The 15,351-nt window shown below is 38.0% G+C and overlaps 1 protein-coding gene across 19 annotated transcripts in view; it reads left to right on the forward strand.

Moving 5' to 3' along the window:
* Positions 1-15,351, forward strand: part of VPS13B (vacuolar protein sorting 13 homolog B) — an 848,142-nt gene that overhangs the window by 322,858 nt on the left and 509,933 nt on the right. Inside the window, exon 20 of one of the 19 annotated variants that reach the window (XM_025264777.3) lies at positions 13,659-13,977. The exons of the other annotated variants lie outside the window; for them this stretch is intronic. Within the exon in view, the coding sequence (XP_025120562.3) occupies positions 13,659-13,840 (182 nt within the window). The 3' untranslated portion in view covers positions 13,841-13,977. Of the gene's footprint in view, positions 1-13,658; positions 13,978-15,351 lie in introns of those variants that run through there. 19 annotated transcript variants of the gene reach the window in all.

The following is a 15,351-nucleotide window of genomic DNA, read 5'->3' on the forward strand; positions in this document are numbered from 1 at the left end:
TCCTCCCTTTCTCTCACCCTTCCGTCTGTTTTCCTTCCCTTCCTCGCTCCTTCTACCCTTCCTTTCATTCCTTCATCCTCCATTCCAGCTTGCCATCCATCTGTGTGTTTGTCTGACTAAAGGCAATTCAAGGAAGGGAGACTTAGCAATTGGTTTAGTGTTTTTAGAACCTACATTGTGGGAAACTGTTTTTCTGAGAGTCCATTACATTAAGATGAGTATGTATTCAGAAATGAGGGAAAGTGCTAATTTGGGAACCAGATTTTGGCAATTATGAATATGGGTTTTAAGATACTGAACTGTTTTGTTGTCACTTGTGCTGGTGTCCCACCTAAGAAACTTATTGATAAAGTTACTAATTGATAAAGTACTAATTTTATCTGATAGTAGTGTAAAATCAGTGCATGCTTTGGGGCTTCCCTTGTGGCTCAGCGGTCAGAATCTGCCTGCCAGGGCAGGAGATCCAGGCTCAATCCCTGGGTCAGGAAGATCCTCTGGAGAAGGAAATGGCTACCCACTTCAGTCTCCTTGCCTGGAAAATCCCATGGACAAAGGGGCCTGGCAGCCTACAATTCGTGGGGTCAAAAAGTCAGATACAAGATAGTGACTAAACAGCAATTGTAAATGTAGTTGCTCATAGACTTACGTTCTTTTCATGTAATATATTGTAACTAAATGGGAAAAATGTCCAGATGTTAAGTCTAGAGGATTATAAATTCAAATTTTTTTTCTACAACAAATAATAAAAAACCATGTGAATTGTTAATGATTTGCTTTTTCTCTTAGACCAGAGAATGTTGTGGTTGGGTAGCCACCTTGTGGGTTGCAGAGCATCACCTTAGCCCACATCTGAAGACTAGCAGAAGTGGTCTATCCAGCCAGTTAGGAGAGGATATTAGCACCACCTTGTGGTGTTTGCTGTACTGTGCCATTTACTGTTGGTGTCCTGTCATTACACACATCTTGATCATCAGGAGAGGATAAGCAAGGAAGACATCAGTTTGGCAGTTATCTTTCCAAAGCAAATACACATTCTCATCATTGGATACTTACTATCTAATCTTTAGCATCCCAGTAAAATTTTTAATTTGAGATCTTTCCAGTTGTGATAATAATGGATTGAAGTACTTCAAATTCTTGGCCATGTGTAACAAAATAGTTTTTATAGTATGTAGTAATAATATTTGAGATTACCCTGGTAGATAATACTTTTTTCTGAATTATTTAATATTATTATAAAGTAAGTCATATTTTTAGAAATAAGTATTTACGTATGGTGTATTTGTTGAACTTTGTCTTGATTACTCTTGTAACGTGTAGAATATAAACTCACTTAAAAAATATAGTTCTTTGCAAATTAAAATATTTTTGCTATTTCTTGAATAAAATTTTATAATCATGAGATAACACAGACTTTTTAAACTAACATATTCTTAAAAGCTAGAATATTTTCTCCCAATGATTTATTTTATACTTTTTGTATTTTGAATAGCTGGATCCTTAATATTTTTCTCTATTAAAATATATCTAGGCTTTTCTAATTTGGCTGTAAAGTGAATATATCAGTTATATTCAGTGTAATTTCTTAAAAAAAAAAAGCCGTGCTGATGATGATCGATAAATATAAAGGATAAGAAGCACAAGAACGTGGGTATCATAATGAAGGTATACTAGATATTACTGAGTCCTGTGGGTTATTTTAAAATGTACACTTATTTTTTAAATGTAAATTACCAAAGTTGACTGTTGCTCAACAGTGAGTATTTGTAATAGAAATAAAGAAAAAGTACCGAGTTAAATAGAATGTATCTAGTTTAGTATGTGGGTTAATCATTTAGCAGTGTGCTCATTCTAATTGAAAAGCTGGGCTTTTTGGTTATGAATCATTGTGCAATCAAAGTCACACATTAGTATTACTTGCCTACATGGAAAAAACCACTGTTTTATTCTTTCAAAACATTATTTTGTAAACTTGAAGATATTATAACTAAGACAATGAAGACTTCTTACTATAAGTTTATATTGCTTTCTTTTTTTTGATACCAAGTTTCTTAACTTTTTCAAATAAGAAAAAAATTTAAATTTACTATTTAAAATCTCCTTCATTCAGAAATCAAAATGTGAAAATGTTAATATTTTAAGAATAGGAAGGGTATAATTTGAGAATAAAGATATATATTCTTTTCTGATGATCTTTTTCTTCTAGATTTATGACTACTTGGGTATGATCTACTGGTAAGAGCAAAAGGTGGTATAAGTAGTCTGTTATATTACTTAGAAAATTGGCAGAGTTGTGGTACCACTGACAGAAACAAGGAAACAAACAATGGGAGCCAATTTTGTTTGTTCTTTCAAAAGGTTTCATTGGTTATTGTCCCTTCCTCTCAGGGACATTGATTTTGTTTTCCATAGAGTATTCATTATTTCATCATTTTCCACATCATTGTGGAAAATTATTTTGTTTTGAGGCAGATCATTACTTCCACTTGTTTTTTTTTTTTTAAACTCTCTGTACTCTTATTTCAGGCAGTTGTTTATGCCTACAGGTGATAATACTAGGATTGATTTACTATCTATAGTTAACTTGAACAAATTACCACCACTCATACAGTTTCCTCATTCATATAATGAAAATGATAATACCTGGCATATAGTAGTAAATGCTTGGCAAATGATGGTTATGACCTGGTATTATTATCGGAAATGGACTTCAGAGTGATCTTACCAACAGAGTCTTATTATGAAATCCACTGGACACTCACTACATTATAAGGAATGGATAGGCATGCAGTGCCCCTCAGTGTTGGGGTTCGGAGCCATACCTCTCATTCATTGTCTCACATCAGAGGTTGGCAGACTCTTTACAAAAGGCCACATAATAAACATTTTAGATTTTGCAGACCATAGGTCTCTGTTTCAGTTACTGGATTTTGCTGTTGTAACAGGAAAGCAGCTGGAGGCAGTATGTAAATGAATGAATGTGCTGTGTTCCAGTCAAACTCTATTATAGACACCAAAATTTGAATTTAGTATAATTTTCAAACAACATTATTCTTCTGAACTTTTTCAACTTTTAAAAAAATGTTAAAGTCTTTCTTAGTTTATCTGTACAAAAGAAGATACACTGAATTTGGCTTGCAGACTGTATTTGCTGACCCCTTCTTAGAACAGAAACACAGAGTGGGGAGGGGCAGGATTGCAGGCAGTCTCTATAGCAGAATATCAGAACAGCATCTCCCATGAAGGAGGGATATCAGAGTTGTACTTCTGGTGCAACTGTTAACCCCATGCTGATCCTAGTTAAGACAACTTTTGGAGAATAACATCCAGGATTGTCAGTCTTTTGCATCCTCGGCTTTTTAGATAAGTGAGGTTTGTGCACCCTGGTTTCCTAACGTGCAGAATTGGCCTACTCAGATTTTATCAGTTTAGGGACAGAGTAATTCTCCTTCAACTATCATGAAGACATACATTGAATACAAGTGGATGAAAAGGTGTGCTATTTGGTATGGCTGCCTTTGAAAGTGAAAGTGTTAGTCGCTCAGTCGTGTCCAACTCTTTGCAACCCCATGGATCGTAGCCCACCAGGATCCTCCGTTTCTGGAATTCTCCAGGCAAGAATACTGGAGTGGGTTGCTATTTCCTACACCAGGAAATCTTCCTGACCCAGAAATCAAACCTGGGTCTCCCGAATTGCAGGCAGGTTTTTTGCTGTCTGAGCCACCAGGGAAGCTGCCTTTGGGCATATGTAGATACTGGTGTCCTCCAGGCCCTTCTATAAAGACTGGCTTGATTAAGGAACTCCTCACTATTAGTAATTTTGATTCTACAGGATTTTCATTTCTTGAATGTACCTATCAGCACTGTATCCCCATCCCACCCCAACCCCCAAGATGCTGAGTTTTTCTTCCTGTACATCTGTTTCTTGGAAGACCTTTTGTGGGATTTGTTACCTTAACCCGGTAATTCAAGAAGCTTTTGTTGCTGGTAAATGACATGTCTAGTTCTGAAAAATCTAAAGACAGAACTATTTTTAGCTCTTCATCTCATTTCATCCCTAAGCTGTGGTTTTGATGACAGCGATGATAATGATTGTTGTAACTGTCACTTTTTGTTTTCTGTGTACCCGTAATTTTATAAACAGTGTCTCATTCAGTCTTTGGAACAGCTCTATACATTATGTGGTGTTAATCTCATTTTACTTTAAGAAAATATATGCAGTGAAATGATAACATCAGGAACTTAAAGTTGGTGTCAATGCCTGATTCAGTCCTACACCTTTGACTTCAAAGCTTTCTGCACCTCTTGGTTTTCATTAAACTTTGTAGATTCTTGGGCATTGCTTTTATTTGTTTACTCCAGTTTCTCTACTAAACATTGGTTAGGGCAGTGATTCTGTTTTAAATATGTCTTTGTAACTTCAGCTCCTATTGTAGTGCCTGATGAATGTTGATTGAATTGGTGATTGAAGATAGTTATGCAGTCTAATGGTAAAATAAGGGAAGAATGGTCACATATAAATTAGGAAGTCCCTGTTAATCATGTAGGATGAGTAAAGAGGGTCATTTAATGTAGAGTGAGTCTTTCCTAAGAACCATTTGATGGTTCTAGTGCCATTATATGTGGTTATTGTCTGTTGAGACTATCTCTGTTATCTAATCATTAGATATATAAAGTTATCATTTTAGGTGATTTTTTTAATATCATATCCTTTTGAAATACTATCTCGTGGTCAGGCCTAGAATAGTGACAGATACATAGTAAGTGACTGCTGTCTTTCTCTCCCTATCGCCTTCCCTTTTCTTACTCTTTTTTTTTCTGTCTCTGCATTTACATATATACATGTCGTACACATATGCATATGTATGTATGCATATGTGTATATATATTTAAGATTACAAGTAATTCAGAGTTAATAGATCACGATTATTGAAATGGGAAATAAATTGAAAATTTATCAGAGGATCCTGCAAATAATATCATACATACATTTGCATGCGTGTGTGTATGGGACACACGCATGCAAATGCATGCATGTAAAGGCATTCTACAGCAGAAGCTGTAAAGGCATTCTACAGCAGAAGCATTTCTGCCATAACTCATTCCTAAGGAAATCTTCCATTTGGCATATACGTTTAAAAGGGCTTTTAGGGAAAATTGGAGTAGAAGCAGTTACATACATGTGCATATGTGTATGTACATGTATATAGAACTCTATAACCAGAGTACTGGTTACTCTGGTAACCAGAGTTACCAAACTAAAAGTTTTGGTGCGAATACCATCGTTAAGTCTCCTCTGGCAATTGTAATCAGCGTCATTGTCAAAGTAGCCTTAAGTTTTGGGTCTCACGATTTTTTGAGATGTAAACCTTTGAGAAGATTTGCTTTTAAGAGTGACCATTCTCCTCAAAATGAAAAACTCTGAATCAGTATATAGACTTTTATATTTTTTTATGCTTAGGATAAATGTCTTAGCATCTTTATCTGCAATCCCATCTTCAGATAGCTTAACATATGGAAGATCTAGTGATCAGGAAGATTCTGAATCACTCACTGTCTGTGTGGGAGAAAAGCTCTTCCATGGGATGATCAGCCTTTTCACATCATAATGTTGCTAAAGCTTTCTCATTCATGGTGAGAAAGCTGATAGCCTTGAAATGTGCTGAGAAAAGTTGTGTATGAATCAATATAACCTTTTGGTTATGTATGCTGATCTCATTACCCTATTTACCAATCATAGTTTAGTTGAGTAGCTTTAAAGAAACATAAATTATAGTTTAACAGACTGTTTATAAATAAGGCTTTTAGCTCAAAATAGATACAGACTTATACTTTATTTTGACTCCAAAATAGGATGTCTTTTCACTATCGTTTAAAGATATTTTCTGTAAATAGTAAAAAATCTAATCACAGCCTGTTGCATAGCACTAGAAAATGGAAAGTAATGTGAACAAACATACAGTTAAAAAAGACAGAAGCTAGAGGAGGTTCCAGTAAAATTTTAAGTGTATGTGGAAGAAATAATAAGACTTAAAACTTAAGTGTTATGGGGAGAATAGGCTATTTAGTTGAATTATATATTTTATAAAAAACCCGTTAGTGGATACTTGGAAGAGATGACTTCTTTGAGAAGTATAATAGACCCGAGATTATAATTGTGGGGCTGTATAGTCAAATAGACCTGGTTTTAAATCCTATATTCTGAGCTTAATTGCTTCTGTGATCTTCAACATGTGTTATTTAGGACTCAATTTTAACATCTATAAAATGAGTTTAGCCTATCACTTATTTCCTTGGGTTGTTGTTAAAATTAATGAGGTAAAGCCTTAAACAGAGAAGGCAATGGCAACCCACTCCAGTACTTTTGTTTGGAAAATCCCATGGACGGAGGAGCCTGGTGGGCTGCAGTCCATGGGGTCGCGAAGAGTCGGACATGACTAAGCGACTTCACTTTCACTTTTCACTTTCATGCACTGGAGAAGGAAAGGCAACCCACTCCAGGGTTCTTGCCTGGAGAATCCCAGGGACGGGGGAGCCTGGTGGGCTGCCGTCTATGGGGTCGCACAGAGTCGGACACGACTGAAGCGACTTAGCAGCAAAGCCTTAAAAGTTTTTAGAGTAGTGCCTAGTACATGAAAAGTGCAATTATGTTTATTTTCCCACCTGAAAGTTAAGAATCACAACTTAACCCTTTTTTACATTTATATATAATGAAAACAATAGCCATTTAAAGTGAAATTTTTTGTTGTTGTTGTTCCAGGTAACAACTCTTTGAAATCAGAAAAATACATAGTCATGTTGACTGTCTTACTGTAATTTTGTGACCACTATTCTAAAAGCGGGCTTCCCAGGTGACTCAGTGGTAAAGCGTCTGCCTGCCCCGTAGGAGACCAGGTTCAGTCCCTGGGTGGGGAAGATCTCCTGGAGAAGGAAATAGCTACCCACTCCAGTATTCTTGCCTGGGAAATCCCATGGATAGAGGAGCCTGGAGGGGCTGCAGTCCATGGGGTGGCAAAGAGTTGCCCACGACTCAGTGACTAAATAGCAGCACCATCTAAAAAGGATCTTACTGCTTCTTTGTAATCATTCCTTTTCCCCCGCTAGTCTCTTTATCCTGTGCTCTCCTATTCTTGCTTATATTAGCATCATATGGGGGCTTGTTAGAACTGCACCATCTCAGGCTACACACTAGATCCATAGAATCATAACCTGCATGTTAATACAGTTCCCCAGGTGACTTTTAAGCACGTTCAAATTTGAGAAGCGCTGTCCTTAAACCGCTGTTTCTCATTTTATCCTTTCCTCAAACCCTTCTCCATCAGTGACACTCAGCTCCTTGAAATCCCTTTCATGGATAATGATTTTGCTTCCTGCTTCTCTGAAAAAAAAAAAAAAAAGTGAAGCTATGAGAAGAAGCTATCATACACACACTCAAGTGCACAACCATCTTAACTTCCCTTGTAGTATCTTTACAGTTCTCTGCTTTCAAGTTACTATAGATGAAATGACCATGCTACCATCTAACGGTGAGTCACTAGATACCATTTCTTCTCCCTATTCAAGAATATCACTGCAGTAAATCTGTACTCATTCACTTGTATCATTCACTTTTTCCCTCTCTGCTGGATCATTCTTCCCAGGCTGTAAACATGCTGTCTCTTGTCTTAGGAAAGCAAACAAACAAACAAAACTTTCCTTGGATCCCACTTTCTCCTCAACAGCTATCACTATATTTATTTGCCCTCTGCAATAAAATTTCTCAAAAGAATCGTCTTATACCTATCATCTCCATTTCTTCTCTTCCTGTTTCTGAATGCATTTCATTCAGTCTTTTGCTCCCCCTACTCCATTGAAACTGAGCTTGTCCAAATTACTGGTAATCTAAATATTGTTACATTCAGCTGGCAGTTCACAGTCCTTATTTTTTTAATTTGGCAGCAATAATTTAAATGTTGATCATTATTCCTTGAAATACTTTCTTCCATATGCCACTTCTCTGGGTTTCTCTTTTTTCTCTGTTTCTTGTTCTTATTGTCTGGTTCCTCTTCATTTCCCACTTGAATTATGTGACCTATTTCACCTGGCTTCTTATACTTAGCATATTTTCAAGGTTCATCCACATTACAGCATGTGTGTATGCATGTGCTCAGTTTTGTCCAGCTCTTTGCAACCCCATGAACTGCAGCCCACCAGACTCCTGTCGCCATGGAATTTTCCAGACAAGAATACTGGAGTAGGTTGCCATTTCTTTCTCCACGTTATAGCATGTCAGTACTTTATTCCTTTTTTGTGGTCAAATAATAGTCCATTGTGTACATACATTATTATTTGTTTATCCATTCATCCTTTATAGACATCTGAATAGTTTCCTCATTTTGGAAATTATGAATAAGTGCTGCTGTGAACATATGTATATGTATTTAGAATATATGACTACATATATTTGTTTGAGTACTTGGTTTTGCTTATTTTGTGAATATATCTAGGACTTGAATTGCTGGGTCATATGATAAGTCTATATTATTGAGGAACCTCCAGACTGTTATCACATTAGCTGAACCATTTTTTCTTTCCACTAGCAATGTACTAAATGATTCCTATTTTTCCACATCCTTGTCAGTATTTGTTATTTTCAATTTTTTGAGTATTGTCTTCCTAGTAGGGACAGAGGAGCCTAGTGGGCTGCCGTCTGTGGGGTCGCACAAAGTCGGACACGACTGAAGTGACTTAGCAGCAGCAGCAGCAGTGGGTTTATGACATTGAACAGCTTCTAATGTGATTATTGAGCATTTACATATCCATACCTCTTTTTCTTTCTGTTGAATTCTTGAGAAGATCCTTTGAAGTTCTATGGAGTTGTCTCTCTGTGCAGCTCTATCTTCTTTGGTACACTTTCCTGAGAACTTTAGGCACATCTCTGTGTATTCTCAGCTCTGTCTCTGAGAGAGAGTGCCAATCTTTGCTTGGTTGCTCTCTCTGCACTAGATCCTGGAAGTTCTCTCAAGGCAGTCAGCTGGGATAATTTGCAGTGTTCCCCTTGTTTTTTGTGTGGTAGAGTCCACAGTCCTCTGTTGCCTGATTTCCTGTGTCTTGCATACCTTCACTCCATATATTCCGCGCCCCCACCCACCCCCCCCACCACCAATATTTTGATTGTTTCACACGAGAGGGTAAATCTGGTCCTGTAACTTAGCCTGATGTGGAATCCTTTCATCTTTAAAATGGAGAAAATAAGACTCAAGAGTATGCCAAATTCATATTAACTCTGCTAAGAATCCTGTGAAGAATTCATGTCATCTTTCCATGTACCCTCACTATCTCGGATGTCAAACATTTGTGCTTTGGCAGTCTACTGGTTGGACTTGGCAGACTTTTGCAGGGGTGCAGTGTATAATCAATTGGTTTACTTTGTCAGGGGTTGTAGACATTGATTATTATTCACCTGGGAGTGGAGAACTTTGTAAATGAAATTTGAATCTTCTATGACTACTGGCAAGAACTGAAAAATTCTCAGTAATGAAAATCACATGTTTTAAAAGAAATGGACCAAGGAATACTTACTTTGTTTTAGTGATGTTGCATTTTCTCTTTATTTGTAATGGAAATATGTTTTCTTTCCAGGAATATTAAGAGACTTTGTGACACAGACCTCTTTTTTTGCTGTTGTTAAATTAAGGAGATTTCAGTATTAGGAAAGATTTAAAAAATTTTCACCATATTTGTTCAAAAATGCAACATTTATGTAAGAACATGTCCTTGTCCTTAATAAATACACATTGCCATATTTAGAGGTATATGGGCACCATGTATCCAGTATACTCTAAAACTGATCATAAAGGGTTTTATGCACGTACTCAGACACACATATGCCGATGTGTTGATATATGTGAGTCTAAATTTAAAAAATTGGAAAATTTGCTTGAAAGATATTTTGAACTTCCTTCTACTATTCTTGTAGCACTGAAACTTGGAATTATATTAAAGCTATCACATTTTTTTAAAGAATGACAATATTATGATCACTTCTAGGTGTGAAGTGTGACATTTCCTTCGTTTTTGCCTTTTCAGCATTCATTTCCTCCTTGTCTGATATTTGCAAGCTATATAGCTCAAGGGGGATTGATCTCATAGGATAGTTTCAGGACTGAACATGTGACCTGTGCCTCAAAATACAGTTCTGTTCCTTTTTTGAAGTGACTGGTTCAGTTCAGTTCAGTTCAGTTCAGTCGTTCAGTCGTGTCCGACTCTTTGCGACCCCATGAATCACAGCACGCCAGGCCTCCCTGTCTATCACCAACTCCCGGAGTTCACTCAGACTCACGTCCATCGAGTCAGTGATGCCATCCAGCCATCTCACCCTCTGTCGTCCCCTTCTCCTCCTGCCCCCAATCCCTCCCCAGCATCAGAGTCTTTTCCAGTGAGTCAACTCTTCGCATGAGGTGGCCAAAGTACTGGAGTTTCAGCTTTAGCATCATTCCTTCCAGAGAAATCCCAGGGCTGATCTCCTTCAGAATGGACTGGTTGGATCTCCTTGCAGTCCAAGGGACTCTCAAGAGTCTTCCCCAACACCACAGATCAAAAGCATCAATTCTTCGGCGCTCAGCCTTCTTCACAGTGCAACTCTCACATCCATACATGACCACAGGAAAAACCATAGCCTTGACTAGACGAACCTTTGTTGGCAAAATAATGTCTCTGCTTTTATGCTGTCTAGGTTGGTCATAACTTTCCTTCCAAGGAGTAAGCGTCTTTTACTTTCATGGCTGCAGTCACCATCTGCAGTGATTTTGGAGCCCAGAAAAATAAAGTCTGACACTGTTTCCACTGTTTCCCCATCTATTTTCCATGAAGTGGTGGGACCGGATGCCATGATCTTTGTTTTCTGAATGTTGAGCTTTAAGCCAACTTTTTCACTCTCCACTTTCACTTTCATCAAGAGGCTTTGTTCAGGAATGATCATATAAGCCAAGCCAATGCAGGGAGATTCATTTCTAGGATTTCTGTTGAAATTACTGTGAAAGAGAAACTATCATCATGTTTCCAAGTGAGTAGGTTATAATCTTGAACCTAATTGTTGTCACTTGCCATTATTTATAACACTTTACCTAAAAACAGTGAAACCAGTTTAGAGGAAAGAGAATCAGCAAGCTTCAGTATGAAAATTGTTGTTTTATATATATATATATATATATATATATATATAGAAATTAAGCTTGATTTAATTAGCATTTGGTGCTTTGGACCATTCCCTTGGAAATACTGAAGAAAATGAAGATGTATAATATCTTTATTTCTTATTTTGTATTCTGATTCCATCTTTCTAACCATTCTTTAATTTTCTTTTTTCATTTCTCCATAATCATCTCATTTCCTTGATGAACGTAAACTTGAGGTTTTTTTTTTTCTTTTGATTACTATGGTTTTAGCTGTGTTTATTTACATGTATATATAATACATTTTAATATATAATGATTATACTATTTGTATGTGTCTGTTATTTCATTGTTTATTATGTTGTATCATATTTAAATTTGTGTCTATCTTAATTTTACCTTATGGCTGTTAATTAAATATAACTCGTCATTTCCATGGTTACACTTTTAGGCCCAGGAATAATGTTTCCATAAATAATATAGGCCTATGTATTAACGACTGCTGATAAATATCTTTACCTTGGTATCTCATCCAATCACAAAGAATGTTCAAACTACCACACAATTGCACTCATCTCACACACTAGAAGAGTAATGCTCAAAAGTCTCCAAGCCAGGCTTCAATAATACATGAACTCTGAACTTCCAGATGTTCAAGCTGGTTTTTGAAAAGGCAGAAGAACCAGAGGTTAAATTGCTAACATCCGCTGGATCATCAGAAAAGCAAGAGATTTCCAGAAAAACATCTATTCTGCTTTATTGATTACACCAAAGCCTTTGACTGTGCATCACAAAAAACTGGAAAATTCTGAAAGACATGGGAATACCAGACCACCTGACCTGCCTCTTGAGAAATCTGTATGCAGGTCAGGAAGCAACAGTTAGAACTGGACATGGAACAACAGACTGGTTCCAAATAGGAAAAGGAGTAACGTCAAGGCTGTATGTTGTCACCGTGCTTATTTACCTTATATGCAGAGTACATCCTGAGAAACGCCGGGCTGGATGAAGCACCAGCTGGAATCAAGATTGCTGGGAGAAATATCAATACCCTCAGATGTGCAGATGATACCACCCTTATGGCAGAAAGCAAAGAGGAACTAAAGAGCCTCATGATGAAAGTGAAAGAGGAGAGTGAAAAAATTGGCTTAAAGCTCAACATTCAGAAAACGAAGATCATGGCATCTGGTCCCATCACTTCATGGGAAACAGATGGGGAAACAGTGGCTGACTTTATTTTTGAGGGCTCCAAAATCACTGCAGATGGTGACTGCAGCCATGAAATTAAAAGACGCTTACTCCTTGGAAGGAAAGTTATGACCAACCTAGACAGCATCTTAAAAAGCAGAGACATTTCTTTGTCAACAAAGGTCCATCTAGTCAAGGCTGTGGTTTTTCCAGTAGTCATGTTTGGATGTGTTAATGGGCTTCCCTGGTGGCTCAGAGGTTAAAGCGTCTGCCTGGAATGCGGGAGACCTGGGTTCGATCCCTCGGTCAGGAATATCCCCTGGAGAAGGAAATGGAAACCCACTCTAGTATTCTTGCCTGGAAAATCCCATGGAGGGAGGAGCCTGGTTGGCTACATTCCATGGGGTCGCAAAGAGTCGGACACGACTGAGCGATTTCACTTTGGTTCACTTCATGTATGGATGTGAGAGTTGGACTATAAAGAAATCTGAGAGCCAAAGAATTGATGCTTTTGAACTGTGATATTGGAGAAGACTCTTGAGAGAGTCCCTCCGACTGCAAGGAGATCCAACCAGTGCATCCTAAAGGAGATCAGTCCTGAGTGTTCATTGGAAGGACTGATGTTGAAGCTGAAAGTCTAATACTTTGGCCATCTGATGCGAAGAGCTGATTCATTTGAAAAGACCCTGATGCTGGCAAAGATTGAAGGCGAGAGGAGAAGGGGATGACAGAGGATGAGATGGCTGGATGGCATTACTGACTCGATGGACGTGAGTCTGGATGAACTCCGTGAGTTGGTGATGGACAGGGAGGCCTGGCGTGCTGCAGTCCATGGGGTCGCAAAGAGTCGAATACAACTGATTGAACTGAACTGAACTGAACTGGTATCTCACAGACACCCTGAATTCCCCATTTTTCAAATTGCTGTCTTCACTTCTCTTCAAATCTCTTTCTTATTTTAGTCCATTTCATTAATAATTGTATCTTCTCAGTGACTTGAGCAATTCTTTCATATAATCCCACTAAAACTATATGTGATTTCAGGGGAGGGACTGTGATAATTCCCCTATGTAACTTGAGTGCTTTACCAGAAGAGACAAAAGATTTGTAGGGGTTTCTCAGAAAGGAAAGCCTAAGACAAAGGCTTATGTACTACTGTTATTATGGATTATATTTGAAGGATTAACGTTACGAGTCAGGAGAGGGAGACCTATTTGGGTGTATAATCTCATTAGTCACAAGTTTCTAGAAACATTCTTCCTCAGAGTTTTTTTTTTTTTTTTTTCCCCACTTGTCTTACATACTCCATTGTTCAAGGTTCTACTCTTCAGGACGCTGCCTTTGCTGCTCATCTAGCTTCTGTGTATATTTATGGGCACCAAGTGAAGAGCTGTACTGCTCCATATTATAGGAATACACTGCAAGCTCTGCGTTCAGAGGCAAGAGACATATTGGATGGACACAGGCTTTGTCAGTTTTTCCTGAGTGGAGTTGCTTAGGAAGCTGCGTAGAGCTCTTCACCACTGCAACTGCTGGAGTGATTTAGGGTGAGGTAGCCTCTTGAGAAATTTGTATGCAGGTCAGGAAGCAACAGTTAGAACTGGACATGGAACAACAGACTGGTTCCAAATAGGAAAAGGAGTTCATCAAGGCTGTATATTGTCACCCTGCTTATTTAACTTATATGCAGAGTACATCATGAGAAACGCTGGACTGGAAGAAACACAAGCTGGAATCAAGATTGCCAGGAGAAATATCAATAACCTCAAATATGCAGATGACACCACCCTTATGGCAGAAAGTAAAGAGGAACTCAAAAGCCTCTTGATGAACGTGAAGGTGGAGAGTGAAAAAGTTGGCTTAAAGCTCAACATTCAGAAAATGAAGATCATGGCATCCGGTCCCACCACTTCATGGGAAATAGATGGGGAAACAGTGGAAACGGTGTCAGACTTTATTTTTCTGGGCTCCAAAATCACTGCAGATGGTGACTGCAGCCATGAAATTAAAAGACGCTTACTCCTTGGAAGGAAAGTTATGACCAACCTAGATAGCATATTCAAAAGCAGAGACATTACTTTGCCAACAAAGGTTCGTCTAGTGAAGGCTATGGTTTTTCCTGTGGTCATGTATGGATGTGAGAGTTGGACTGTGAAGAAGGCTGAGCGCCGAAGAATTGATGCTTTTGAACTGTGGTGTTGGAGAAGACTCTTGAGAGTCCCTTGGACTGCAAGGAGATCCAACCAGTCCATTCTGAAGGAGATCAGCCCTGGGATTTCTTTGGAAGGAATGATGCTAAAGCTGAAACTCCAGTACTTTGGCCACCTCATGCGAAGAGTTGACTCATTGGAAAAGACTCTGATGCTGGGGAGGGACTGGGGGCAGGAGGAGAAGGGGACGACAGAGGGTGAGATGGCTGGATGGCATCACTGACTCTATGGACGTGAGTCTGGGTGAACTCCGAGAGTTGGTGATGGACAGGGAGATCCGGCGTGCTGCGATTCATGGGATCGCAAAGAGTCGAACACGACTGAGCGACTGATCTGATCTGATCTGAGAGAATTAGAGGTATCTGAGACAAGGAAATGGAATGTTAGTAAAAAACAATAATAAAAAGGAAAATGTTCATCATAATGCATGTATTTTTTTAAGCATCATAAAACATAAAGGAAAAATGTATTATAGAATGTGATGCTTATTATATATCTTTAAGAAATATATTTGTTTCCAGTTACCAGCTTCATGTGGCTACAGTGTAGCCATATATGTTGAAAAGCTGGAGTTAAATCCTCAAATATTAAGAGTCTCATCTACAACCAAATGTTAATATTGATTAAAAATATTTTCTTCCTAGTTTTGTGGACTGTGACAAATCTTCACATAGTCTATATTATTTATATAATTCGGTTAAAGGCTTAATACAGCATACATGAAAGTGTATCACATTGGAATATTGGAAAACAGGCTGGAGAATTGTTATCAGTAATCAAAGTGTGTCTTATATTAAGTA

This window comes from Bubalus bubalis, chromosome 15, assembly GCF_019923935.1.
Source record: "Bubalus bubalis isolate 160015118507 breed Murrah chromosome 15, NDDB_SH_1, whole genome shotgun sequence".
NCBI lineage: Eukaryota > Metazoa > Chordata > Mammalia > Artiodactyla > Bovidae > Bubalus > Bubalus bubalis.